We start from the raw sequence: 26,584 nt of genomic DNA, 5'->3' as shown, positions 1-26,584 counted from the left end.
GCCACCATCACTGCCACCATTGCTGCCCTTCGTGTGACCTAGATGGGACCCCATTCATTACTACCTTCTGTTAACTTCTGCATTTGCTTGGCACTGTCCTTGGGCCTCAGGGCCAGGAAGGGGACTGAGATAGAAGAGACCTCCAGGCCAGAATGGCAAAAACAGCTATGTAGCACAATTTGGGAGAAAGGATATTAGCTGCAACTTCTGGGAGAAGCCATACAGCCACTCTGGAGAAGAGAGACCTCTGAGTAGTAAAAGGAGGGGTCAGCAGCATGGAGGTTTCTTCTGGGTTTGCAGAGATACAGAGGGCTGAGAACTGGGGACTGATGGAACCTAAATGGGAGAAGACAAAGAGAAGTTTGTCTCTAACATAGCTACAAAAGGGAAAATGCCTTGACTCTGCCCTTGAACTGGCTGTGTGACTTCAGGCTAACCTCTCTGGGCTTCCTCTTTGGCACATGGAAAGTGGGCTGACTGATAGACTCCATCTCTCTGCTTGCCTCACAGGTATGTGGGGTGTGAAGGATGATGCTATGGTTGCTGAAGATATCACTGTGGACTAGATCAGCCATGCCTGAGGAGTGCACAGGGTCTTTCCTTGTAACAGTGGCAATCCCCTGCCTCATCTTCCTTCTCCGGTCTTCTTGCTGCCTCCCCATGTAATCTCACAAGACTTGCTTGCTTTGCTGTGAGGATTAACAAAGATAGTTCAGGAAACTCCTCAGGCCCTCTCCCTAGCTCTGTGAGACAGCACTGACACCGTCTCACCTCCCAGAAGAGGGATGAGGCACAGAGAGGTGCAGCGAGCTGTCCAAGGTCACACAGGTACATGATCTGCCTCCCATGTCTGCCCCTAGTCAGTCCCTCCCTGAGCTTCCCATTCTCCCACACACTAAGCACAGCCATGCTACTTGGTTGCTACCAAGATCTGGGAGCATCGTTCTGGGGTGGAGCTAGTAAGAGGAAAACACTGGATGGTCGCCTCTGCCTGTGCAAAGGCCCAGCGGTTTTTGGAGAGAATCGGTGCAGCTGGAGAAGGTGTGTGTGTGTGTGTGTGTGTGTGTGTGTGTGTGCATGCACGTGGTTAGGAAGCATATTTAGTGAGAAACCTGGGCTTGGGATTCCGGGTGGGAGTACTTGGGTGTGGGAAGAGGGGCAGTGCAGGGCTCAAGTGTCCCTGAGCGGTAGGTCCAAGTCAGCACGGGCTCTGGCCAGAGGAGCCGCCCCCACCCACCTGAGATTTCCTGAATTCCAGCTGTGGCTCGAGTTCCTTCTGCAGGCAAAGGGGCCCTTGTGGTCAGCTGCCTCTACCCTCCCTTTCAGACACACACCTCCATTCAGACTGGCCCCGCCCCTGGGGGTTGGGGCAAGGGTGCTGTCCCCTGCCCAGTGGTTGATAAGGCAATCTCCCCCTCTGGTCCCCTCCAGTGTGCCGCTGCCGCTGGCTGTCTGAGTTGCTGCAACCATGAAGGTCATCCCTGGTCCAGCCTTTGCTCTCTGTAGCCTGCTGCTCCTGCTGCTGCTGCTACTACAGGTCCCTGATAGCCTCGGTCTTGCCCCCCAGCCCAGAGGTAAGGGGACCGTGGATGATGGAGACACTGAATCTGTGACCCTTGACAAATGGCCTGGGGGGCTGAGCACAGAGACAGATGGAGGCTAAATGGCAATCAGGGTTTGGAGGGTGTCGGCTCAGGGAGGGCAGTAGAGATAATGGTATTAGTGAAGGCCACCGGGACAGGTGATCCTCAGGGCCACCATGCTGCAGGGACTAGAAGCCCCCCAAGAGCCAGCCAGAGTCAGGAGCGGCGCCAGGCCCAGGGCTCTGTGAGCGCAGTGTCTGGTCAGTTTCCACAGCCCTTTCCAGGGCTGGGCTCTGGCAGCCCCCAGATGCTCAGCAACGGAGGTGGAGAAGGAGCTGTCTCAGTCTGTGCCATGAGATAGCCCCACTGTGCCATGAGATAGCCCCAGAGCCACAAGGGGTCAGGTTCAGAGTCTCGGATATGGTCAACTCTGCCTTTAGATCCCACTTCTCCGTTTGGAGGCTGAGCAGGCAGGAAACATCTGTCACCGTAGATACAGAACACGTTTAAGGTCTCCCGAGAAACTCAGATGCCAGGGCTTTGAGGCACATCTTTCCCTTTCTGATGCTTTGTGCCCAACAGGGAATGGACTTGTTCCTATGTGGCATGGGCTGGGCAGGGCAGCCTGTCACAGAGCTCTGCTAAAGGAAGGGACATCCACCCTCAGCTTAGTCTCCCTTTGTACGGATGGGAAATGAGGTTCAAAACTGTGCAACCCCCTGCCCGGGGCCACAGAGCAGCCAAGCCAGGGTCTGAGCCCAGGCCTGTCCCATCCACTGCTGGCGCCTCCCAGTCACTGGTGCTGCCTTGCTGGAGATCTGGAGGAACGTTGTTTCTAGGGTCAGGGTGTCTTGGGGCCCACCTGGTAAAACAAGGGTGACAATGTGGCACCAGGAATTCCTGCTTCTTTCCTGTCCCGGGAGGGAAGTGGCTTCAAATTTGCTGATGAAGAGACAGTGGGTACCCTGATGGCCCTTAAGGCTGTGCCAGCCTTAGTTTCTCAGTGTAGCCCTGGCTAATGTTCTGCCAGCAAGTCAGGCTAGTCTCTACATGCCTTTGTTTGTTCTTAGAGGTTCCTGCAAAGAGGAACAGAGAAGAAGTTATGTGGTCTAAGACCAGAGGGGTCTCCCGCCTTCCTCCCCACGGGCTGAGCCGCATGCCTGAGACTACACACGTTGCTGAGACCTAAATTACTGAGACCCACCCTGGGCTGTCTGGAGCCCAAGGCCACTCCTCTGATATCCGCCCTTACTCTCTATCTCCCCGCACCGTCCCCTCCTAGGGCACCTCTGCCGGACACGACCCACGGACCTGGTGTTTGTTGTCGATAGCTCTCGCAGTGTGAGACCCGTGGAGTTTGAGAAGGTGAAGGTATTCCTGTCTCAGGTCATTGAGTCACTGGATGTGGGGCCCAATGCCACGAGGGTGGGCTTGGTCAACTATGCCAGCACTGTGAAGCCAGAGTTCCCGCTCCGGGCCCACGGCTCCAAGGCCTCGCTGCTGCAAGCTGTGCGCCGCATCCAGCCGCTGTCCACGGGTACCATGACTGGCCTGGCTCTGCAATTTGCCATCACCAAGGCCTTGAGTGATGCTGAGGGTGGACGCGCCAGATCCCCTGACATCAGCAAGGTATGGAGCACGGGATGGTTGGAGCCTGGGATGAAGCCATAGGGTTCTCCTGGCCTCTCTGTTCAGAGCAGCTGTTTTAGGAATGAGAGAGTCATTTGCAAACATTACTCTGTAGAAGTGGCGGTGGTAGGGTTGAGATCTTCCCTTGAGCAGAGAGAGGCGGGCCAGGTGCTTATGCTAATACTGGCCATCGAGAGAAGTGCTATTCTTAAGCACAGAGCCAGAGCCTCAACTTCCCCACCTATGAAGTGGAGCACTGATAGCCTCTCTTGCAGCTTAGCTCAGCAGGGTGCCGGGCACCCAGCATGCACCAGTGTACTTTGCCAGCTTGTGCTTGGGAAGGCAAGATAGTCCCCTGAGTCACCACGGAGGGCTCCAGGGGCATGCTGAACAGCTACAGTGTCTTTTCTCTGAGGCCATCTCAGCTCTTGTTGGCCTGGGAAGTCACCATTTACCTGCCCCAGACCCTGGTCCAGGGGATCACCCTTTCCTTATGCCCTTCTGCACCCGACTTTCTAGCACATTGTAGACTATTGCCAGAGCAGAGTGTGCCATTTTACATATGGGGAAACCAGGGTAGAGAAATCGTCAACAACTTGCCCAAATTCTCCGTGGCAGAAGTGTTCAGTGACTGTGACACAGGACCCCAGCCCTGCCTAGCCACCAGAGAAGTGAGACCAGATAGATAGCTGCTGATCTGATCTGTGGTGCCGCTCAAATGATTTAGCATGAGGTCCGGAGGTTGGAGCTGATGGCCATGTTTAGAGGATGGAATAGCTCCAGGGGATGCTGATGGAGAGAGATGGTGATAACACGCACATCTCTAGAGCAAACTTTCCCGTAGATCAGACTAGTGGCCTGAGCCGGCAGGCGAGGACCAGAGGTGACAGGGAGGCTGCTGGGAGCGGGCACCTTCTGGAGTCTCAAGGTGGGGCTATAGCTCAGAGAAACCGCAGGGGGCTGTGTTGAGTGTGACAGCTCAGAGTCGGAGCTAGGTTTCACCCCAGGTCCCTGGAGGGAGGAATGTGCAGAATCACTACCCAGGGGACTATGTGCTGTGTTCTAAAATAACAGCGGACCCCTTGGGGCTCCTGCTGGTGAGTCATTTCACTCACCCTGGCCCCACGCCTTTCCACAGAGGCAGAGACCCACGGTCAGCAAAGAGGGTCCCAAGGCAGGAGCCCCACTTCTGGCCCAGACCTGCTCTAACTACAGCCAGGCAACAGGGCGCAGAGCATGGGCCTGTGGGAGAGGGGCAATCGACAGTCCTTTCTTCTCTGAAAGGGGTAGGCGTCATCCTAGGTAGTAAAGGAGGACAAAAGGACATTTTTTTTTTCTTCAGTTATTTGGCTCTCTGGGTTTGGGATGTTGACCAATGAATGGGTCCAAGGAAACACATCCTGAGGCGCCCACCCTCATTCGTATGCCTCGGGTTCCCTCTGGTGGTCATTATGCAAAACTACACTTCACGGGTCTAGGTTCTTGTCTGGGCGATTTTCACCCACGCTGACCACGGGGATCTCGGGGAGATCAGAGGCCATCGTTTCAGCAGCTCGAGGCCCCAGAAAGCTTGAGTGTGAGTAAGGCACCTAGCCCTGTTTGAAGAGTTCCTGTTAGCAGAGTCTAAGGAGGTGAGACGCCAGAACCTGCCTGATGGAGAAGGCCTCAGAGACCAGAGTTGGGAGACATCTTAGCCCTCAACTCCCTCTGTCAGAAGAAGCCGATAGTCTCCCTGGCTTTTGGGATCTATTTCCTGGTGTGTGTGTGTGTGTGTGTGTGTGTGTGTGTGTGTGTGTTCTGGCTTCCACCAGCCCGGTGCCCATGAGCGAATTGCGGTGCCTCTTAGACTTCCGGCTCCTCTGTCAGCAGTCCTGCCGGCTTGCTGGAGCTGATTTTCACATGCCCCCACCCCCACGTGCAGGTTGTCATCGTGGTGACTGATGGGAGGCCCCAGGACAGCGTGCGGGACGTGTCTGAGCGCGCGAGGGCCAGTGGCATTGAGCTGTTCGCCATCGGTGTGGGCCGCGTGGACAAGGCTACGCTGCGACAGATCGCTAGCGAGCCTCAGGACGAGCACGTGGATTACGTGGAGAGCTACAATGTCATCGAGAAGTTGGCCAAGAAGTTCCAAGAAGCCTTCTGTGGTTCGAGACCAGGAGGGGCGGAGCCGAGAGGCCTGGGGGCGGGGCTTAGACAAAGGGGTTGATCCTGGGCTTGACTAATTCTGGGAATCGGTGGCACCAATCTCAGAGTCCAGTTGGGGATGGTGGTGTTGGGGTGAAGCAGGGATGGAGACAGAGAATAAGCGTGGAAGGGCGGGTCTGGGGGCAGAGCATTGCAGGAGTGGCAGGGTGGGCTTTGGGAGGGACTAGTCTTTGAGGTGGGACTGGGTCAGGGTGACAGGCTAGGGACTGGTGAGATCAGAGAGCCAGGTCATTTAATGGGTGTCTGTTAGCATCAGTATTAGGGGTGAGGCCGAGGGTTAAGGCCTCCATGACTTAGGAGTGGAACCCAGAACAGGCTGAGGTACAGTAGTGAACCCAGACTGAACCAATAATATGGGGTACCAGATTCTAGAAGGTCCCCAGCCTGCAGTCCAAGAGTCTTAGATGACACTGCAGGCACCAGGGAGGGACGTCTTAAAAATAAAACGTCCAAACAACCACAGCCTACCTGCTACGTCTTGGCACCGGGACACGGGAGGGGTGAGGGACCTGGGAAGGTTTGGAGTCCTTGGTAGAGGGAAGATGGGTCTTTGTGTGAGGATTTCTTGGGCATGTTGACTGGTCAGAAGATGCAGGGTTGGACCAGGGGTGAGGTTGGGGTCCATTCTATCCCATGTGTGTAATGTGGCTCAGAGCGTGTTCCTTACTTCAAGGATTGAGCGGGTGTGGAAAGGCAAGATACGGCACTAGCATTCAGCATGCCACAGGCTTATGGAAGAAACTGTGTATGCTGTATTCATTGCTGTGCTGGTGTCTGGAGTGAACATAACAGCCAAAGGGACCTTTGGTTTTATCAGCAACATTAGCCCCTTTGGGTATTTTATTCCAACTATAGTGATTCCACCCTGGGCTGAGAGTGTGGGATCTGGGATCTATTCAGTTTGTGTGTGTGTGTGTGTTTCAGTTTCCTTGAATGTGCAAAGGACCGATCTTCATGGTCAGAGAGAAGCATTTTTGGCCAAGATGTCTGGGCACTTGTGAGTGTGATATCTGAGCTGCCTCTTCTCTCCCCAGTGGTGTCCGACCTGTGTGCCACAGGGGACCACGATTGTGAGCAGCTGTGCATCAGTTCTCCTGGCTCCTACACCTGTGCCTGCCATGAGGGCTTCACCCTGAACAGCGATGGCAAGACCTGCAATGGTGAGTGGCTGGGCACAGCTGAGCCCTGGGCTGGGGGTGGGGGCAAAGTGGGAGATGGCTGGGACTGGCTGCTGCCCAGGGCACCCATCTGAGGCACCCTGCTCTTAGCTTCTGGACCAATCTACAAAGTAGACAGCTGCCTTCTGGACAGAGCCTGTTAACTGTGGAGGGTTCTCTCCTGACTCTAGACCCTCTCAACACACTAGGTGGTGGCTGTGTCGAGGTAGTGGGAGGCACAGATCCTGATGTAAAATCTTGATGCCACCGGTTTTGAGCTGTGTCACTTACCAGATGTTTCCTGATGTTGGAAAATGGGGCCAGGAGCTCTGGCTTTGTAGAGGGAATCCTGAGATACAGAGATACAAGCTAGAATTGAGCCCAGTGCTAGCCCGTGGTTGAGTCCCCAGCCAATGGTGGCCACCGATGACCATAGTCTCAAGCTTCCTCTCCCTGTCACCGTGTCCTCCCTGCACAGTCTGCCGTGGGGGTGGAAGCAGCTCAGCCACCGACCTGGTCTTCCTCATCGACGGATCCAAGAGCGTGCGGCCTGAGAACTTTGAGCTGGTAAAGAAGTTCATTAACCAGATTGTGGACACGCTAGATGTGTCCGACAGGCTGGCCCAGGTGGGGCTGGTGCAGTACTCCAGCTCCATTCGCCAGGAGTTCCCACTCGGCCGCTTCCACACCAAGAAGGACATTAAGGCCGCGGTGCGGAACATGTCCTACATGGAGAAAGGCACCATGACTGGCGCCGCCTTGAAGTATCTCATAGATAATTCTTTCACTGTGTCCAGCGGGGCAAGGCCTGGAGCCCAGAAGGTGGGCATCGTCTTCACCGATGGCCGGAGCCAGGATTACATTAATGACGCTGCCAGGAAGGCCAAGGACCTTGGTATGTGCTGCCCTCCTCGGCTTGGGACCCCACTGATGGCCAGGGACACCCATGGGCACAGTTTTAGGTAGCTTGGTTCAATGACTTATGATTAATGTTTTAAACCCAGATCATTTCAAATAGGGAGGTGTTTGTCAGGCCAATTCTCTCTTATATCGATGACACAACGGTGGCCCCTGATGACCAAGTGGCCTTTCCTGTGGTCCTTTTGTTGCTGAGACTTACAACTTCCCCAGCAGAATGTTGGCTCCCAAGAATGCACTAAGTGTTGAAAGATAAGTCCACTCTGAGACAGCTCTTACTATTTTATCTAAATGAGGGGGATAATAAACCCTGGGCAGATGTTTTGAGGGTCAGACGATGCTTGCAGCATAAACATCACCAAACAGGGGCACACAGCAGAACCTCGGACAATGTAGGTTTGTTCTTGATACAAGCATAGTGCTTGCAATCCCAGCAGCTGCCACCAGGAAGTATCTTGCGCAGGTTGACTGTGTATCTTTCGAAGGTTGTCCATCTAGGCATTTCTCCGGAGGTGCGGCCGCCCACGCGCCTGCCCGCCCCGGAGGCCAGCCTTGTGTGTTTGAATCCTCTGACAGGCTTTAAGATGTTTGCGGTGGGCGTGGGCAATGCTGTGGAGGACGAGCTGAGGGAGATTGCTTCAGAGCCCGTGGCAGACCACTACTTTTACACAGCTGACTTCAAGACCATCAACCAGATTGGCAAGAAGCTGCAGAAAAAAATCTGTGTGGGTGAGTGAGGTCAGCGGGACGCTGCTTGGAATAGAGCCACCCTGGACCAGAGGTAGGACGGGTAAATCAGAGCGTTACCCTGAGGGATGACAGCACCGGAGGTGGGCTGGCTGGTTCACTACCAGCAGAGACATGCTGGCCCCGCCTCTTTGACCAGTTCTGTACCCAGCGTTCTGTGTATTCTGTCATCTGCCCAATTTGGTAGGAAGATTGGGGTCCATTTTGTAGACAGAGGGGTGGGACCACTTTTCATTGTTGGGGAGTCCAGGACTTTGTCAAAATTGAACCCTGCTGTCTTCCTGACTCTCCTGATGCCTTGGGCCATGGTCTGATTCTTGTGGGGAAAAGTCTGGCTTCCTGGGCAATGAGGAAACGTAGGTTACCATGTTTTGCAAGCACGAGTTCTACCCCCCAAACACACCTAAGATATCAAACAAACAAAACCAAAACAAAGCAGCCAGAGGGCTGACTGGATGGTTCAATGGTTACAGACACTGGGGGCTCTTCCAGAGGAACTAGGTTTGATTCCCAGCATCCACGTGGTGACTCACAACCATTTGTAACTACAGTTCTAGAAGGTCTGACCAGTCCCTGAGGACATTGCATGGATGCAGATCACATACATATGTGCAGACAGAACGCTCACATACATAGAGACTGAATTTAAAAAGCCAAGCGTGGCATGCTTATAAACCACAGAGAGGTGGGGAGGGAGGGAGGGAGGGAGGGAGGGAGAGAGAGGGGGGGCAGATCTCCCTGGGGCTTGTTGACTAGCCAGTTAACCTATGAGCTTCAAGACAAAGTCCTGGTCTCAAGAAACTAGGTAGGTGGCACTTGAGCAATGACACCCACCACATGAACATGTATGCACACAGGAACATTTATACACACATGCACAAACATGCACACACATACACACACACACACACACTCACACACAGACATGCACACATAGGCATATAGCTAGACATGCACACACACACACACACACACACACACACACACACACACACACACTCCAGATGTCAGACCCAGATGTGCCTTCAGCATATCATGTGACTTGCATATCCCCACGTAGCAGGTGCTCAGCTCAGTTCCCTGAGGACTGGGCTCTGAGGACATTCCAAGCTCACTCCTCATCGCTCCTCCTGTGCCATCTAGAGACTCTGATGTCCTCCTCCTATTCCTCCTTCTGTCCTGCCAGATCACTCCGCACCCCAATCTCCCATGTGTCAGCCCCAGCAATGACTGGTCACCTCCCTACCCTTGCTCAACATGGGTTCCCCCTGCCCCTTCTCTCCACTGCAGAGGAAGACCCCTGTGCCTGTGAGTCCATACTGAAATTTGAGGCCAAGGTGGAGGGTCTGCTGCAGGCCCTGACCAGGAAGCATATCCTTTCTCAGGCTGTGGAGGGCAGGAGTGGGGAGGGATGCAGGAGTACAGGGGGCCAGGATGTGGGGGTCATTCCACAGAGAGGTCTGGCTTTAGGTGTTGCCTAAAGCTTGGGGCAGCCTCCTCCTGCTAAGGCCTGGATTCTGGCTTAGATAGGCTGGTACCTGCCCGGTGATAGACCTTGTCAAACTAGGAGGCTCCTGTATGGCGGAGAAACTGAGGCACAAGCCAAGTTCTACAGATGGGACACATAGAGTTCTGGACGTGTCCCCGCCCGCCCCCAAATACGGAGCTTATAGGATCATTTGTCAGGCGCCTGGTGGCATGGTGAACCCCAGCCCTTACTCAGAGAGGTGGACTGTGCCCTATCAGGCATGTGCTCCCAGTCTCAGACAGCACATGGTAGGGATTCCCCAGGACTAAGCCTGGAAATGATCATAGCTGAGTACTTCTGGTGGAGGTGGAGGAAGGGAAAGTCATGGATTTGGCTCCTGGGAGAAAACTAGAGACCATCACCCTCAACCCAGGCCGCATGCACCCGCCCTTAACTCCATGTCTACTGGAAGCTGTGAGCGGGCGGCTGGCTGTCCTGGAGAACAGAATCATCTAAGGACTCTGGTGGCCTGGCCACTTCCCACCCAATGCACAGTTCTCAGTGTCCTGGGAATGCCACCTGTAGCTGGAGTTAGTCTGGCTTTGCTGCTTTAGCAAGGGAACCTGCGGAGGACGGCTGCAGGTCTCCCCAGCTGTCCTGGGGCTGGGAGCAGGAGGGGACGCATGCTTGTGTCTGCTGGGAGTGTGTTATGATGGTGCCTGTGAGCATGTGTGTGCCTGATGATGATCATGTGTGTTTCAGAGCAAGGGTGTGTGCACAGGTGAGGACGCAGAGAAGAGGTGTGTGAACGACTGCGTTCGTTATTTTTCCAACTGAAAGCTTAATATATTCCTGTTTTTTTTTTCTTCCAGTTAATTCTTTACCCAGTCAGTTCTTTACTCTGAGTGATTTTTTTTTGTTTGTTTCTTGAGAAAAAATAAAAACAATTAAATGTGGTTCATTGTACACCCTGGATGGAATTAGTGGTGGTGACTGGGGACCGGGAGGAAGGAAGATGCAGATGTGGGTTCACACACGGGGATGCTGTGATGGAGTGACTGTGGGGACAGTGACGTGTTGCTGATGAAGGTGACAGTAGCCACACCAAGACCTCATGTCCTGCCTGCAGAGCCTCAGGTTCATCCCTGTATCCTCAGTCAGCACTCCCAGTAACCAACTGAGAAGGCTCACCCAGCGCCCCCAGGTTATGAATGGGAAGGCTGAGCGGTGGCGAAATTCCTGTCTGTGAGTTGGTCCTTGCATCAGGACTTGGGGGACAGCAAAAGAATGTGTTTTTTTCGGGGGTGGGTGGAGGTACCAGTTAAGAATTGTCTGCTCAGCCATTCATTTCTCAGGTATTAAGTGTGTACCCAGCCTCCATATAAGGCAGGACAGGGATGGTGGCCTTGAGAGGGACTTGGTGTCTTTACTGAGTCTTCACATCAACCGCTGGACCTAGCTGGAGAGGAGTCTGGCTTTAGGTGCCAAGGTCTGTGTCTCTCCAGGGTATCTGGGAACCCTGGGGTGGGTGCATTCCAGTCGGGCTGATGGGGAGGTCCGCCGAGCTGGGTCGGCCTGGACCTCTCTGTGTTGTCTGCTTCTTTGGAAACTCCATCTTCTTTCGTGTCCCACAATTATAATAGCAACCCGGTACAGACACACACGCCTGATCCCTGTCCCATGACTGCTTTCCTGGGGTCAGCCAGCAGCGCTCTGAGCTCCAGTTCTTTCTTCACTGACCTGGGGGTCAGGGGGAGAGCTCCTCCTTCTTTGGCTCCCAGATCCTGGCTTCTGTACCTCTCCCCTACCTGGTGACTCGATAAGGCCTGTTCTCAGCTGTGGAAAGGAAACCTGAGCCCCTGTAGCCTGGCCTAACAACAATGTAGAGGGACGTTCTCCAGCCTCAGCAATTCCCCTGGGCTTCTGTGGCTGACTGGCCTTCACAGGCTGGGCTGCTGGGGCCTCTCGTATGGGCCAGAAGCCTACCCCTGCATGTGCACTTTGGCTTGCCCCGTGTCTGTTCCTCATGGGGAACACAGTGCACTGGGGACTTGCCAGCAGAGCCCTCTGGCCTTTCACACGATGCCTGTGCCCAGGGCTTCTGGAGAGTGGATGGCAGGGTTCGGAAGCTACAGTTTCTCTAGGATAGCCTTGTCTATGTTCCTTGCTCTGCCACCCTGCAGATCAAGTATCAATGAGAAGTGAGTACGGAGGCTTTGGGGACAGTGGCTGTCTCCACAACTCAGTCATTCAACAAATGCAGCAGACCCAGGCCAGCTGTGGAGAGAATGAAGCTGAAAGGAAGAGCCTTGCTTTGCCAATGTTGTGTGATCCTGGACCAATTATGGGTCTTGGGCCCTCCTCGGTGAAATGGAAAGATGCTCAAGGCCCCTTTAAAGAGCACTAAACTGAAGCAAACAAGTAGAGAAGCACCCGTGGGCACTGCCTGTAGAGAGGTCACCAGACCCTGAGTATCCAGGAAATGTCTCCTAGGGAGGCACAGGTAGAGTTTAGGATCCCAGGGTGTGAATCTCCTTCCAGCATCCTTGGCTATTTGCTGGGGCCCTGTGTCCTCTCACAAGATACTCAGGCCCAGGGCTTCCAGAGAGGCAAGGGCTGGGTAATCATGGGTAGGACCTGCTGGGTTTATAAGGAGAGGGTAGAAGAGCCTTGGCAGCCAGGCAAAGCCTTTTGAGGACCCAGGGTCTGAGGCACCTGAGGGAGAGGGTGGGGCTTGGTGGAAGGAGAGCAGAGGAGCCCGGTTCATAAAGCAGCTCTCCCTTATTGCCAGGCTCATTCATGCACGTATTTCACATTAGTGAAGCCACGCGGAAGGCAGCATGCACACTGGGTGCTTGGGATAGGATGGAAAATGCCCCGTGGCCTCTGGTATTTTTCACTTATGGTGCTGGGGAAGGGCCGCAGGCATGAGAAAGAACCATGTGGAGATGCTAGCCAGGATTGGAGAGGAGAGCAGGTTGTGGCAGGGGTCAGAGGCTCCCGTGTCCGGGGAAGCCTGGGGCTGAGCTGGTGAAAGCGTCCAGCCTCAGCATAGACATAGAAAGGCAGGGAAGGTGGGAAGAACAAGTGGAGGTGGGGACAAGCATGTGGGAAGTCCTGGGGTGGGATAGCAGGCTGGCGTAAGCGCCACAGGGCCAGAGGGAAGCCAGGGCCGGAGGGGCTTGAGAGACTGTGTACTGGTTGCCTTGAACTGGTCTTGAACTTTGGGTTTAATCCAGAGGGTGGTCAGAAGCCGTCAGGACTTTTAGGTGAGGGAGAGACGTTGCCAGGTCCCTCTTGTACAAGTGTGACTTGGTACGCCTCCCTTAAACAAGAGATGCAGTTGGAGGTGGACGGGATCCAGTATCCACGTCTAGGGAAGGACGGTGACTTTGAAGCTGGACCTGCTGTCTTGCTGGATCCCAGGCAAGGCTGTTGGCAGAAAGCATTGAGACCCCTGGGCTAGGCTTGGATCTCTGCTTGCAGGGAGAGCCGGGAAGCCACTCACAAGCTGTCCCACCACCCCAGGGAGGCAGAATTTATGTCCTCATTCTGGGGGCGTACGGGACTCATCCAGGTGAGTTCAGAAGTGGGGAGTTCTAGTTTACCCAGCGCTGATACAGGAACTGGCGCTGCCCCTCCCCCTTTCACAAGGCACATCACCCCTCAGCACACAGGATGGGCTTAGCAGACTTAGGGGTCACCCTAATTCTAGGAGCAGGTTCACAGCTGGACTAGGCTGTTCTTTGAAGAGCAGCTGTTCCCCCATGCCCCTCCCCCATGCCTGAGGACCAGGTAGTTCACAGGGACCCCAGTAAGCAGACAGCAGGGTAGAGGGCACACAGTCAGGGAAACTGACAAGGTCCAGTGCCAGGAGGGGCCAGAGAGCAAAGGGCAGGAGAGGCATGAGGCAAGAGCTTCCCTTGGTGTGAGACCATAACTGCCCCCAGACCCAACAAATGGAGTGCTTATGAGCCTGTGTGTGTGTGTGTGTGTGTGTGTGTGTGTGTGCTTGCAGTAGACTGCTCCAGGAGGAAGAATTTTTGCAGGAGAAGACTTTGGGAAGCAGATGGGAGAGGCAGCTGGCCAGTTTCTCAGGAGACAATCTCAGGCCCTGGAGGTTGGGACAGATGATCGATGCTCTGGATTGCTGATGACAAGAACTTTAGCTAAGAAAGTATCTGAGGGGGTCTATGCCTGAAGGCCCTATATTCAACAATGTTATTGGGCCCCATCTTTCTTTGCCTTTGGCTCTGGTCTCCATTCTGATTGGACACTTCCTGTGTGGGCAGGGCTCTCCCCAAGATGCCAAAGGCTCTGTAGGTTTTAGACTCCTTCAAGCTCCAAGTTCACAGGGGTTGGCTTCGTTGACTCCGACTGGGCACTCTGCCTATCCTTGAGCTATCACTGTGATCAGGAACTCCACGCTTTGGCTGGCCAACCAGGTCTGGGACTCTGTTGTATAGTAGGGAGAAGTGAGTGTGTGTGGGGGTCAGAGACAAAAGTTGTCTTAGGATGGAGGAGCTAGGCAACGGTTCCACGAGGAGGAGAGGCTGTCACCACATGCCAAGGCAGGGCACTTGGAGGGCAGAAGCCACAGATGTCCCTGATGTGTGGGGATGGGGACCCTGTGTGATTCATTTCCTGTGTGGTTTTTTAGAACCTGCCCTCTCACCTTGTGTTCCGATGGGTTAAGCACCAGCTTGGTGGGTTTTCCTGCTCTAAATCCTGGCCCTAACTTATCTCTCTTCTCCCCAAGTTTGCTTCAGGTCTCGGTAACAGCCCCCCCCCCCCTTCACTTGTCTCTCCCTGTCTCTCTCCAATCCAGATTTGATTAACCCAAGGCTAGAAACAAATCTCAGAACTATGGAACCCAAGCGACTTCCAGGCAGCCAGGGTCTATCTCTTCCCACAAATTTTGTTTTTATTTTTTACTGAATTTCACATAGACACACAGGACTAAACTAATCAGGATTTTGCACAAAAAAAAGTCTTTCTTTCCTTGGGCAACAGTGGGATCTCCCAGTCCCGGAGCACGAGGCTCACCAGGTTTCCGAGAGGAGTCTTGTTTGCATAATGCAATTGGTTACAGGATTTGGCAGGGAGGAGGGTGGCAGGCCTTGAGCAGGATTCCTTGGTGTGTCACCTCTTGTTAATTACATGGTTCCCTCCTGGGTCCACAGCTTTTGAAATGAAAAAGGAGGCACGCAGAACCCCAGTTCCACGGCTGTCCCAGAAGCCTGTGAGATTAACACAAAAGAGGACGGGGGCCTGGATCCGGAGAGAGTGTAGCTGGTGAATGGCTTGCCTAGCTGCACAGGAAGCCCTGGGTCCATCTTTAGCACTGAATACATTCCGAGTGTGATGTCAAGTGAGTGTGATTCTAGTACTTGGGAGGTGGAGGCAGGAGGATTTGAAGTTCAAGGTCATCCTTGGCAACATATCAACTTTGAGTTGGGGGATGGAACTAGACCTACGACGCTGTAACAGAAGTAAAACAGCCTGCAGGGTGCAGTGTGCACTGTTGTCTCTCCCCCATAACCCCTCCCCCCAGCTCAGAGAGGTCAAGCAACAGACTCCAAACTGCACAGCAAGAAGCTAAACAAATGTGATCCTATGATTGCAGGGCCTGGAGCTGCTATGGAGAATCTGGCCACCAGGTGGCGCCATCAGCTCAGGAATGGGGATGTCCGACCAGGGAGGAACCTTCAGTGAGCTCTTTCAGCTGAGTTCTGTCCTGACACTGAAGGCACCTGTCGCACCTAACCTCTTTACTCCCCCAAGGTTCCTATTTTTGAAGTCTCTCCATGGCCTCAGAGGCATCCAGCCCTCTCCTTCCCATCTCTCCCAAGCTCTAAGAGGTGTCTCAGGTCCAGGCCAGATGTGTCTCCACGTCCACTGTAAATTTAACATGTATCCCTAAATGCTGAGGTAAGGTGGTTTCCAAGAGGCAGTGCCTCAAGGATCACAAGCCTCAGTCCCAAGTCCTGGTGTGAGACAGCACTGTTCCTGGTGTGACTGAGAGACAGAGGCGCCTGCCCGCCTTGTTTCCTGGCCCTTCCGTAGTAGTAGCAGGAAGTGGCTTATAAATGGCCATTTATAGTAGTTTACAATACACAGTATATAGTAAAATATATACTAGATTTATATAGCCACATGCAATGATATACGGTATAAACATAATAGAAACACAGACAGATATACAACAGAAATAAATACAATGTTTAGTGTCACAGAACAGCCTGCTCATGATGCATTTCCATAAATATAATTAGCGGGCGTAAACTGACGTTTACGTTCGTGCTTTCTGCCCGCCGAGCGTTGCTCTAGGAAACGCTAATCTCATTTGTTCCTGAGATCCTCTGAGTGGGACGTCTCTGTCTCACAGGAGGGTCAGTGGGGCTCTAGGTGGGTGGGGGTGGGGAGAGATGGAACACGGTAGAGGTACCAGGATTCGAACCTATGCCTGTCAGCTTCCTGGTTTGGTTGCCCCATCCCTGCTGGCTCTGCCCCTGGGCCTGCTCCAGCTTGGCCATGTCCAGTCAGGCCCCTCGCTGTTCCTAGCTTCATTCCTTCCTTATCCTGTATGCTGGCACTGCTGTAGGAGGGAGGTGGCCACCCTGCAGGATTTTCTCACTTTCCAGTATTAGACTACTCCACGTGGTTTCCTGTGTTAATTCTAGGCAGGATTCTGGGGACAGTAGGTCTCCCCCCCCCCACTCCACCCCATCTTTGTCCTGTAGATGATGCAAATAGGGGCTCAGACCGCCAGGAACTGAAGTGTTGAGGTCCCTGCATCTCTTTATCAGGGGCCACTGTGGCCATTCTTACTCATTTCCCCAAGAGGCCTTAATTCATGTGGCTTGGGCTCAGTTGATCCAACCCAGGAGCAGCAGCAAAGATGGAGCCTTTCCAAACAAAAGAGGAACCTGGCTGACCTGGGCTGTGCTGGGCCGGAGAGGGCAAACCTGCCTACCTGCCACGTACTCCCCACTCCCTCATCTCCTCTGCTCTCCCTCCTCCCAGGCACATTCCCTCCTCCCAGTTTTCTCTGTCCCTTATCCTTCTCAGTTTTTTTTTTTTTTCTCCTTCTTCCTCCCAGGAGGTGGGTTGCTCACCGGGGATAGGAGAAGGAGTCTGGGTCAGGCACGGGCAAACATTTCCTATTTTTCTATTTTACCAGCCATGTATTTATTTTAATGGGCATCAGAGAAAAACCCCATAAGCAATTAGCACATCAAGGCTTTATTTCATGGACATTACTGCTCAGGGTGAGGCAAATTGGAAAACGAGCCCATTTCAGGTTTAAAGGGAACACAAAGTGATGTATATGGGGGCTGGGTGGTGGGAAACAGGGATGAGAGCTTGTGTGTGTGTGGGGTGCGCTGGGGATGTCTGTGTTTTCTCAAGACAAGTGCCCCGAATTCAGCCTGGTTCTGTCTATGACCAAAGGCCCTGGGCAAGTCTTTTACCTCCGTGAGCCTCAGTTTCCTTCTCTGTCACGTGGGACAGTGGTAGCAGTTTGTAGGTGTGGCAAGGGTTGCATGTGAGGAGGTGGAGTGCTGACAGAGCTTGACAGGAGGCAGCTTGGGGGCAGTGGAGGTAGCTGATTGTCCTGCTCTGGTGAGGTCACCCACAGCTTCCTTTGAGAATGGCATTTGGGGCTCAGTACTCATTCTCTGCAGAGTGCGCCTGAGCAGTCCCCACCGGGACCCCTTGGAACCCCATACTCTGGGTGCAGGGTCCACTTTTCATCTTCTGGGTTGGTGACACAGTAGGCTGAGGCCACAAGGCTCACTGCACAGGGATGTGACTGTGAGGAACAATCAGAAAGGATAGGTCAGCTCTCAAGATGCAGGCAGCCTTTAGCCTATGGGAGGAGTTTGTCCTCCTGTCAAGATCTGTTGGTGAGTGGGTGTGGGTGAGGATGTGGTGGAATCTCTGGGTCTGTGAACCAGCTTTGAGTACCACCATCTACCCACCATCTGTCTGTCCATCCATCCATCCACCCATCCACCTATCAATCCACATCACCCATTTATTCATCTATCTGTCCATCCATGTGTCTATTCATCTGTCCATTCATCCATCATCTACCATTCATCTCTTCATTCACTGTCTACTCATCTATCTGTAATCTATCCACAATCCATCCATCCATCTGTCTGCCTGTCCATCCATCCATCCATCCATCCATCCATCCACTCATCCATCCATCTACCCATCATCTACTCACCACCCACTCACTCACCATCTACCCACCATCCATTTGTCTGTCTGTCTGTCTACTCATCCATCTGTCCATCAATCCATCTGTCCACCCATCATCTACACACCACCCACTCATTCACCATTTACCCACCATCCAACCAACTACTCATTTACTCATGTGTCACTCACTCATCATTTATCCACCTATCCACCATTCACCATTTACCCTCTATCCATCTATCTGTCATCTATCATCTATCTATCTATCTATCTATCTATCTATCTATCTATCTATCTATCCATTCATCCACCCACCCACCTACTCACCATCAATTCCCCATCCATCCATTCATCCATCTATCTTTCCATCCATCAAATCTAACTACCATCTGTCCGTCCATCATCCTCCTGCCCCCATCCATCCATTCGTCCCCTATCCAGTCAACACCTACTGATTCTCTCTCTCCATCCAGTCATCCATCTATACATTATTACTCCATCGGTCCACATATCCATCCATCTTTCCATCCTCCATTTTCTATCCTCAATCGACGGGGTTAATAGAAGGATTGAAAGAAGGAGGAAGTGATGGAGAGATGGAGAGGGATACAGGGACAGTGAATGGGAGGAGAGATGAAGGGATGAGGGAGGAGATGGAGCGATAGAAGGAGGGAAAGAGTCATGACAGAGCCAGGGGATTCCGAGTAGGCGTGTGTATTGATGGAAGTCCTGACCTGGTCAGCCTCTATTCCAGACTCACCTGTCACTGGATGGTGACATGTCAGGCACACAGGAACCATTTAAACTCTCATCCATCTGGTGTGTGTGTGGGGAGAGTATCATTCTTCACGTAAAAAATGAGTAAGCAGAGGCCGACGGGCCACACATCTCAGGAGGGCAGTGTCATGGTTTGAGTCTCGGTTTCTCCGTCCCCACCCCCTCTTTCCTATTCATCTGCCTGATGGAGCTAGCAGCTGCTGGTCATCTCCTGTCTGTGGTTACTAAGGACCATGGACCATCAAAAGCTGGACAGGTCTGAGTATAACCTTGGCCTTGCCACCAAACAGCTGGTGATGGGCAAACCATATGCTAGCAGAAATTCAGTCTTGTCCTCTGAAAAATGGGACCATGTTGTGAGGGTTAGCGTGACACGATATGGATGTGTGCCTCACCACAGCACCCGGTGACAGGTAAGGCTCAAAGGGCAATCTCCTCCCACTCTTCAATTTCCCGGCTTCCCTCTCCTTCAAGGTCTCCAAAGTGCAAGTTTTTCCAAATTCTCTGGGACCCTACAAGGCTCAGGGACCTGAGAACTGCCCATTTGCTGCAACCAAGAGCTGCCTCTGCCACCTCTGGCTGTGCTGTGACCGTACCAGCCTTGGTGTCCTGGAGCTTGGAGCACAAGGAGGTCACAAGGCTCTTATCTGTCCCCTGGTGGCTCTGGCTGAACAGACATGTCCTTCGCAAGGTAGCTGTGAGTCTGGGCACTGAGCTCAAGGCTGGTCCTGCCATGGCTGTGACCATGTAAGAAGCCCTTGTGTCTATCCCAGAGGAGGTAGTGATTTTGAGAGCTGTGTGGCTGGTTGGGCCGGGATGACCTGGCCCCTTAGATCTATCCTGAGTAAATCTAAGTAGTCCTCACTCTCTGGTCATTGACAGGGCTGCTTGGTGCGTGGGTGAGGATGTATATGTGTCTTAGATAGGTATCTGGCACCCCTTGTGACCTCTCTCTTGTTCTCAACTGAGCTGGCTCCCGGTGGCTGTAAACCAGATATTGCTGGCCCCAGGTGTGTTGGGAGGGTCTGCCTGTGGCTCAGATTTAGGAGACCCCTAGTATCATTCATTCAGATACCATCTATTTGATTATTTTCCCACTTTATCCATTCGTTCTTGCTCCTGTTGTTCCTTCCTGCCTCCAGTTAGTTGTCCATCCATCCATTCAAGCATCCATCATACACACATGCACACACATGTCCATCTACACATTCACCATCCACATACATATCCATCCATCCATCCATCCATCCATCCATCCATCCATCCTCCATGCATGCAGTCACCCTCCATGTATGGATCTACCAATGTAGCCAACACTTTTCTGTCTCCCCCATTCCCAGTGAGTGGGTTCACTGAGATAACCCTGGCCTGTGTGAACTGGCAGAGAAAATAGGCCCCAGATGTGACTCTGGCCTAGGCTGGTCAAGGCTGAGGGTGTAGCTCAGGGTCCAGACTTAGCATGTGTGAGACCCCCAAGTTCCAGCTCCAGCCCCAATCCCAAATAGGAAAAGAAACCCACAACCAATCAAACAACTACCTCAGGTCTCCCAAATCTGAGCTTGCTCTCCTGCCAATCACGTAAGGATGCTGGGCCTATGAGGAAGGCTCTGAGGTGCCTCTAGGGTTGATCTGCTTCACCTGCCTGTCACTCAGGGGTTAGGTGGACGGATGCTGGAGGAGGAGTCAGAGCTCAGCCAAGACTCTTCATTTCCTAGAGAAGGAATCCTTTGCCCGGGCGTCTCACTGGGGAGATCTGATGCTAGGCTCTCTCCCTCCTTCCCTTGTCACTCTTCCTCCTTCTCCCCCCTTCTTCTTCCCTCTTCTCTTCTCTCTTTCTTCTCCCTTCCCCCTCCTTCTTTCCTTTCCTCTCCCCTCCCTCTCCCCTCCCTCTTTTTCTCTCTCCTCCTCACCAAGGCCTAGAGTATATTGACTCTACTAGGATCCAGGCTGGTTCTAGCCCATTTAGGGGACTCTTAGTTCTTTCTCAAATTCTCCCTGGCTCTGGGCTTGGCACCCTCTTTCCTCTGAATTTTTACTAGGCCTATGGGGCTCCTGCTGAGCTGCCCCAGGCTCTCTCATCTGCTAAATCTCCCGAGGAAGAATATACCTGGATTTCACATCCCATTTCTGCAAACCAGAGACGTGTTAATTATGGTCAGTATTTTCTGGTCTTTGACCTCCCCACCCTGGTCTCTGGACTCGGAGACAGGGGAATTGGCCCTGATTAAGGGAGGGTCGTGGCATCATTCTGAGGGGTACCTCTCAGATCTCACAGATTACAGGCAGCAAGGGAAGCACAGGGAAAGAAAGGCAGAAAATGGAAAGAAGAAAAGGAGAAAACGAGAGGAAAGAGTCTTCTATTGTCTGTGCTGGCAACAGACATCCAGGGCTCCGAGGGCACCAGCTGCTACCTGGCAACCTTCTGGTGGGCAGCGGGAGGACCCAGAGGGACCAATAGTCCCACAGAAACAGAGAGCAGGTGTTAGAGCTTGGACGTTTGTGTACATGGCTCCTTCCATGATGTTCAGCTCTGACAAAACCACCCGACTCATTAGAAGAAAAGGGTGAAGTGCGGTCATCTTTCTGCCTAGGCACAGATCTGAGGACCCCAGGGCAGCAGGCTCTGCTGACAGCCCTGCGCCTGTTTGTGGCTCAAGTTTCAGGTACCATGGAGCTCCCAGGGGAGAAGCAGGAGGCCTTGGGGACCCAAACAGGTAGGATTTCTTCTTGTCTGTAGACCCTGCCTCTGGGCTGCAGAGGCTTGTGGGAGGGTGGAGGGAACAGGGCACCTAGCTCAGGTGCATCCGCTGTAGTTGACTCCTTGGGTCATAGGACTAGTGGGGTCTCTAGCACTAGGAACCCTGATAAAAAAGAGGAGGGGAGGGAAGGCCCAGGTCCTAGCAGGTGCTGAGCAGCTCAGCATGTCTCTGGAAGTGCCTGCTGGCCTTTCCACAGTGTATTAGTCCTGTTTACGCTGGGGAGACACAGAGACCTTATTACTGCATCACAGTGAGGCCAGCTGTAGCCCATGGAGAGGTAGCCACAGAGCTCAGGAGTCGGAGCCAGATTTTCTCCATAGGCAATAAGGGGAAGCCAGGGGTGCCTCCCAGAAGAGGAGACCTCAGATCTGGGTTTGGTGGACTAATAGGAGTGTGCCAAGTGGAGACGTTAGAACAGTCATGCCCTTTCTGGCCTTGGTTACAGGCTGTCAAGCCCTGCCTCCTGCCTTAAGCATCCCGTGCACAGTCTAATGCACACTTCAGAGGAAACACTCCAAACAGAGCTGATGCCCGCACTGTCCCCACAGTCCCCAGGCTTGCTTGTTCCACGCTACTATCCCATCTTTCTGAATGGAGCCCCCACCCTTCCTAATGCCCAGACTATACAATCTTGACCTCTTGATTCTCCACTTTGCCTCACAGTCATGGCCAGAAGAGGCTGAGAGAAGACAATGAAGGGCATAGGGTATAGGGGGCAAGGGGGCCAGGAGGAGGGGACAGAGCAGATGGAGTTGACAGGGAGCAAGGGTGGCCTGCAGGGCTGTCCTCTCTGCAGGGGTAGAAATCCCAGTCTAGCCTTGTCAAAGCCAGAGGGATCCAAGGATGAGAGAGGGGCAGGTCCTATGGCTGCTGCTTCCTCGATCTGTCCTAGCTCTGTGGCTTTCCAGTACATCCCTGTGGTTCAGCCTTATCTCCATTCTGTCCACTTGGCAGGTGGGGAATAGGGTCTAGCTCTTAAGCCCAAGCCCAAGTTCTGTTCTGGTTCAGTAAGCTAAGGGAAGTGGGTGTGGCCGCACAGCCATTGTCTGCAGATCAAGTCTCCTCTCTGGATACTGGCAGGTGAGAGAGAGAGAGAGAGAGAGAGAGAGAGAGAGAGAGAGAGAGAGAGAGAGAGAGATGCAGAGAGATAGACATAGAGAGACAGAGAGACAAAGAGAGACACAGAGAGACAGAGATAGAGAGATAGAGGCAGAAAGACAGACAAAGACAGAGAGACAGACACACAGAGGGAGACAGACACACAGACAGAGAGATAGAGATAGAGAGACAGACAGAGAGACTGACAGAGACAGAGAGAGATACAGACACACAGAGAGAGACAGAAAGACAGACAGAGACAGACACAAAGAGAAAGAGACAGAGAGATAGCCACAGAGAGAGAGAGAGAGAGGGAGAGAGAGAGAGAGACAGACAGACAGACAGACAGACAGTGGACATGTTTTTCAGCTAGTTGCTTGGGAGTGTCAGAGGCTTGTGGGAGTCAGGGGAGGAGAGAAAGCCGGGACAGGAGTGACAGGTAGCTTTTACCAGAGAGCAAACAGCCTAATGTCAGGTCTGTCTTTCTGCATCTTCTCAGGTGGTGATAACATCTTTCCCAGAAAGAAGGATGGTCACCTGACTGCTGGAATATTGGTCCCAGGTTGGACAGGAACCCTCAGTCCCTGCTGTTGTTGTGGTCCTGGGGTTGGAGTGTGGACGGTATGGAAGCAGCCGTGGGAGGCAGGAAGGTGGTGGGCTAAGCCTGGGCTGTAAATGGCAGGTTTGATGAAGGTCATTGCTCAGAGTCCATGAGGCCTGGTCCTACCATGTGCTGACTCTGGGTTGGCAGCGCAGGGAAGGACTGTCCTGTTCTGTAAGCCACAGTCCCTGAGACTTCTCGTTGATGCAGAGTAACCTCTGGGTCCCACTGTACAGAGGGGACAATGAGACCTTGACTGGGGCGGAGGTTTTCCTGTAGTGATGCAGCCTGTGTCCTCCAGAAGGAAGGAGTGGGTGGTGTGAGAAATCGGAAGTTTTGGGGGTTCAGGTGTCCTTGTTCACCAAGGATTCTAGGTGAGGAGTGGAGTAGGATGCTGTTGAGGGCCCAACACAGGCTTGGGTGGAGAGCAGGGTCACTTGTGGGGATCAAGAGGATTATCTGGGCAGCCGTGCTTTGGCAGGAGGAGGGAGAAGCTGCATCCTGGAGTTCAAGTTGATTGACACGGTGTCAAACCAGCTTGTTGGGAAGAGAAATAAAGTAAAATAGAGCAAAAACCCAGCAGCTTGGTGCTGTGTCACTCAGTGTGGGTTTGCATGCCTAGGACTCTTCAAGGTGAGGTGTTGTGACAATGTCACTTTGCAGGGATGGAGGGAGCAGAGGTCTGGGGCTGGCAGGGATGGAGGTGATTGTCACACATCAGCTTCTCTCTGGGAATCCACCTGCTGTCATGGGAGTGGCACTGGCAAAAGCATCCAGCAACCTAAGGAGACCCCTGCCTCTGTTCATGACGGCACAAATGGCCAAAATCAGAATTAGCCCAGGTTCCCATCTCCACAAGAAGGAGAATGTGTATGCATGTACAAAGGGAATATTACTCAGCCGAAAAGATGGGAATCCTCTCATTGGTGGCAATGTGGCTGAGGCCAGGTGGAAGAAGCAACTGCAGACAGGCAAGCAGACATGTTTGTTCTCATGGATAGGGAGAAGTGGGCAGCAACAGAGAGTGAGAGTGGTGGTGATCACTGAAGGTTAGGAAGGGGATGAGGGGGAGTGCGGGTGTGTGTGTGTGTGGGGGGAGCTGGATCTGATCAGTGTGTGCTGTATGTGCATAGGGACCTGTCTCACTACCCCATGACTACGTAAAGTTAACGCACGATAATAAAAAAATGAACTAATTAAAACAGAAACGAGCAAGCGTCAGGCAGGGAACATGGCTCTTGTGCAAGCATGGGGACCAAGTTTAATTTCCAGGATCTGTGTGAAATTGGTGCCAAGTTCTTGTCATCTCACCACGGGACAGGTGGAAAAGAATGGATCCCCATGGTCACTGGCTAGCCAGCCTAGCTGATCCAGCAAGCTCCAGATCCCTGTGAGAGATCCTGTTTCAGAAAACAAGATCAATGGCTCCTGGGAGGGACACCTGAGATTGACCTCTGACCCCCAAAACAAAAGAAAACAAACCACCAAAAATGCCTCCCAAAACAATGAATCAACCAGCCAGTCAGCCAACCAACCAACCACCCAGCCAGTCAACCAACCAACCAACCAACTAACCAAACAGCCAATCAAACAACCAGCCAGTCAACCAACCAACCAACCAACCAACCAGCCAGTCAACTAACCAGCCAGTCAACCAACCAACCAACCAACCAACCAGCCAGCCAGCCAGCCAGCCAGCCAGCCAGCCAGCCAACCAGCCAGCCAGCCAACCAGCCAGTCAACCAACCAGCCAGTCAACCAACCAGCCAGCCAACTAACCAACCAACCAACCAACCAACCAACCAACCAACCAACCAGCCAGCCAGCCAGCCAGCCAGCCAGCCAGCCAGCTAGCCAGTCAGCCAACCAACCAACCAAAACCAAAACCCTGGCTTAGTTTTTTCCTGACCTTCTGGGAATGTCCAAATCCTGTAGAAGGTTATCCCAGAGAGTGGGCACCTGCTCTGCTGTCCTCAGCTGAACCCCCAGCTCTGCACAGCCCCAAGTTCTCAGTGGGCAGATTAACACAGCATCTCACCGATCGCAGCAGCCCCTAGGAGGCTGGATCCAGCTAGCTGCATGAGGTTGAAGGACAGCTACACAAAACTCAAGCAGGACTTGGGGCTCAGGTGCCTGGGAAGAAGGGAGACTTTGGCCCGCTTAGCGTGTGGTGTAGACAGAGAGACAGGTGCACACAAGGCAGGTCTATGTTCAAAGCCCAGTGCTTTGTCTGTTACTAAGTGCTTCTCAGTGGGAGCCGTCTTAGCTCCTGAGAGCCTCACATTTTCCTCAAGTCACTTCAGAGCTTCTTTTTTATTTAAAAAATTTAAAAAGTGTTTTTTCTTTTTTTGTGTTAAGAAAAGTGTTTTTTCCTTTTTTTGTATTAATCTTTTTTTTATATACATAAAGTGTTTTCCCTTTTGTATTAAAAAGTGTTTTCCCTTGCTTTGTATTTACAAAAGCGTTCTTTCTTTTCTTTTTTTGCATTAAAAAGTGTCTTTTTTTCTTTTTATATTTAAAGTATTTATTTTATGTGCATGGGTACTTTGTATGTTTGCCTGTGCACCATGGATATGCAGTACCCACAGAAGCCAGAAGAGGGCATCAGATTTCCTGGAACTGGAATTACAGAGGGTTGTGAGCTGCCAAGTGGGTACTGGGGATTGAACCTGGGTTCTCTGGAAGAGTGACAAGTGCTCTTAACCATTGAACCATCTCTTCAGCCCTTCAGAAGGTATTTTTGTGTATGTATGAAATAAAAAAAAAAAAAAAGAATGCTGAGGATTTAGGACCTCAATAGTCAAGCAAACAGAGATGATTACATATTTAGCATTATTAGACTACAAACTCATCACTGGGATGATGAAGGTTAATTGTCAACCTGACAAAATCTAGAATCGCCCAGGGGAAGGGCCTTGGAGACACCGATGATCTAGACTGGGGTAAGTGAGGTGGGAGGAACAGCCCACTGTGGGCGGCACCAGTCCCTGGCTGGGAAGGGAACTGCAGGAACGGATGGAGGAAGCTGAGGACCAGGGGTGTATTTTTTGTACTCTTAGAACTGCAGTGGGCCCTGTGAGGCTAGCTGCTTCAGGCACTTCCCCCTCCCCACCCCACCCCCACCCCGGCCCCCATGCCTTAACTTCCTCCCCATGGTGGACCGCTCCCTGAACTGTGACCTCAAAAATCTCTCCCCTCCATGAGTTGCCTTTGTCAGTGTGTTTTGTCATAGTAACAGGAAAAGAAAATGAAGACAGTCGTGGTGATTATTGCCACAGACCCTCTGGGTCCCTGTGTCTGCGTGGAACGGGGTCTCTTGACGCGGGTGGGCAAAGCGTGGATGAGCGACAAACAGACACGCACAGAGCGTTCGTGTGGAATCTGAGTGTAATTTTCGAACCGAGCCTCAGACTTTTTATGCAGAGGACAAT

General features: G+C 52.7%; 1 protein-coding gene across 1 annotated transcript in view; it reads left to right on the top strand.

The window, feature by feature from the left end:
- The first annotated feature begins 1,283 nt into the window (after window positions 1-1,283).
- Matn1 (matrilin 1) overlaps window positions 1,284-26,584 on the top strand; it is a 42,625-nt gene continuing 17,324 nt past the window's right edge. Inside the window, exons 1-8 of the mRNA XM_085839515.1 lie at window positions 1,284-1,299; window positions 1,432-1,574; window positions 2,866-3,212; window positions 5,134-5,356; window positions 6,452-6,577; window positions 7,053-7,469; window positions 8,069-8,221; window positions 9,530-9,675. Coding sequence (XP_085695641.1) covers window positions 1,469-1,574; window positions 2,866-3,212; window positions 5,134-5,356; window positions 6,452-6,577; window positions 7,053-7,469; window positions 8,069-8,221; window positions 9,530-9,675 — 1,518 coding nt within the window. The 5' untranslated portion in view covers window positions 1,284-1,299; window positions 1,432-1,468. The remainder of the gene's footprint in view (window positions 1,300-1,431; window positions 1,575-2,865; window positions 3,213-5,133; window positions 5,357-6,451; window positions 6,578-7,052; window positions 7,470-8,068; window positions 8,222-9,529; window positions 9,676-26,584) is intronic.

Source organism: Mus caroli, unplaced genomic scaffold (genome assembly GCF_978045245.1).
Source record: "Mus caroli unplaced genomic scaffold, Mus_caroli_1 scaffold_6, whole genome shotgun sequence".
Lineage (NCBI taxonomy): Eukaryota > Metazoa > Chordata > Mammalia > Rodentia > Muridae > Mus > Mus caroli.
The sequence above is the reverse complement of the archived record's forward strand: the minus strand, read 5'-3'. Positions and strand labels throughout refer to the sequence as shown.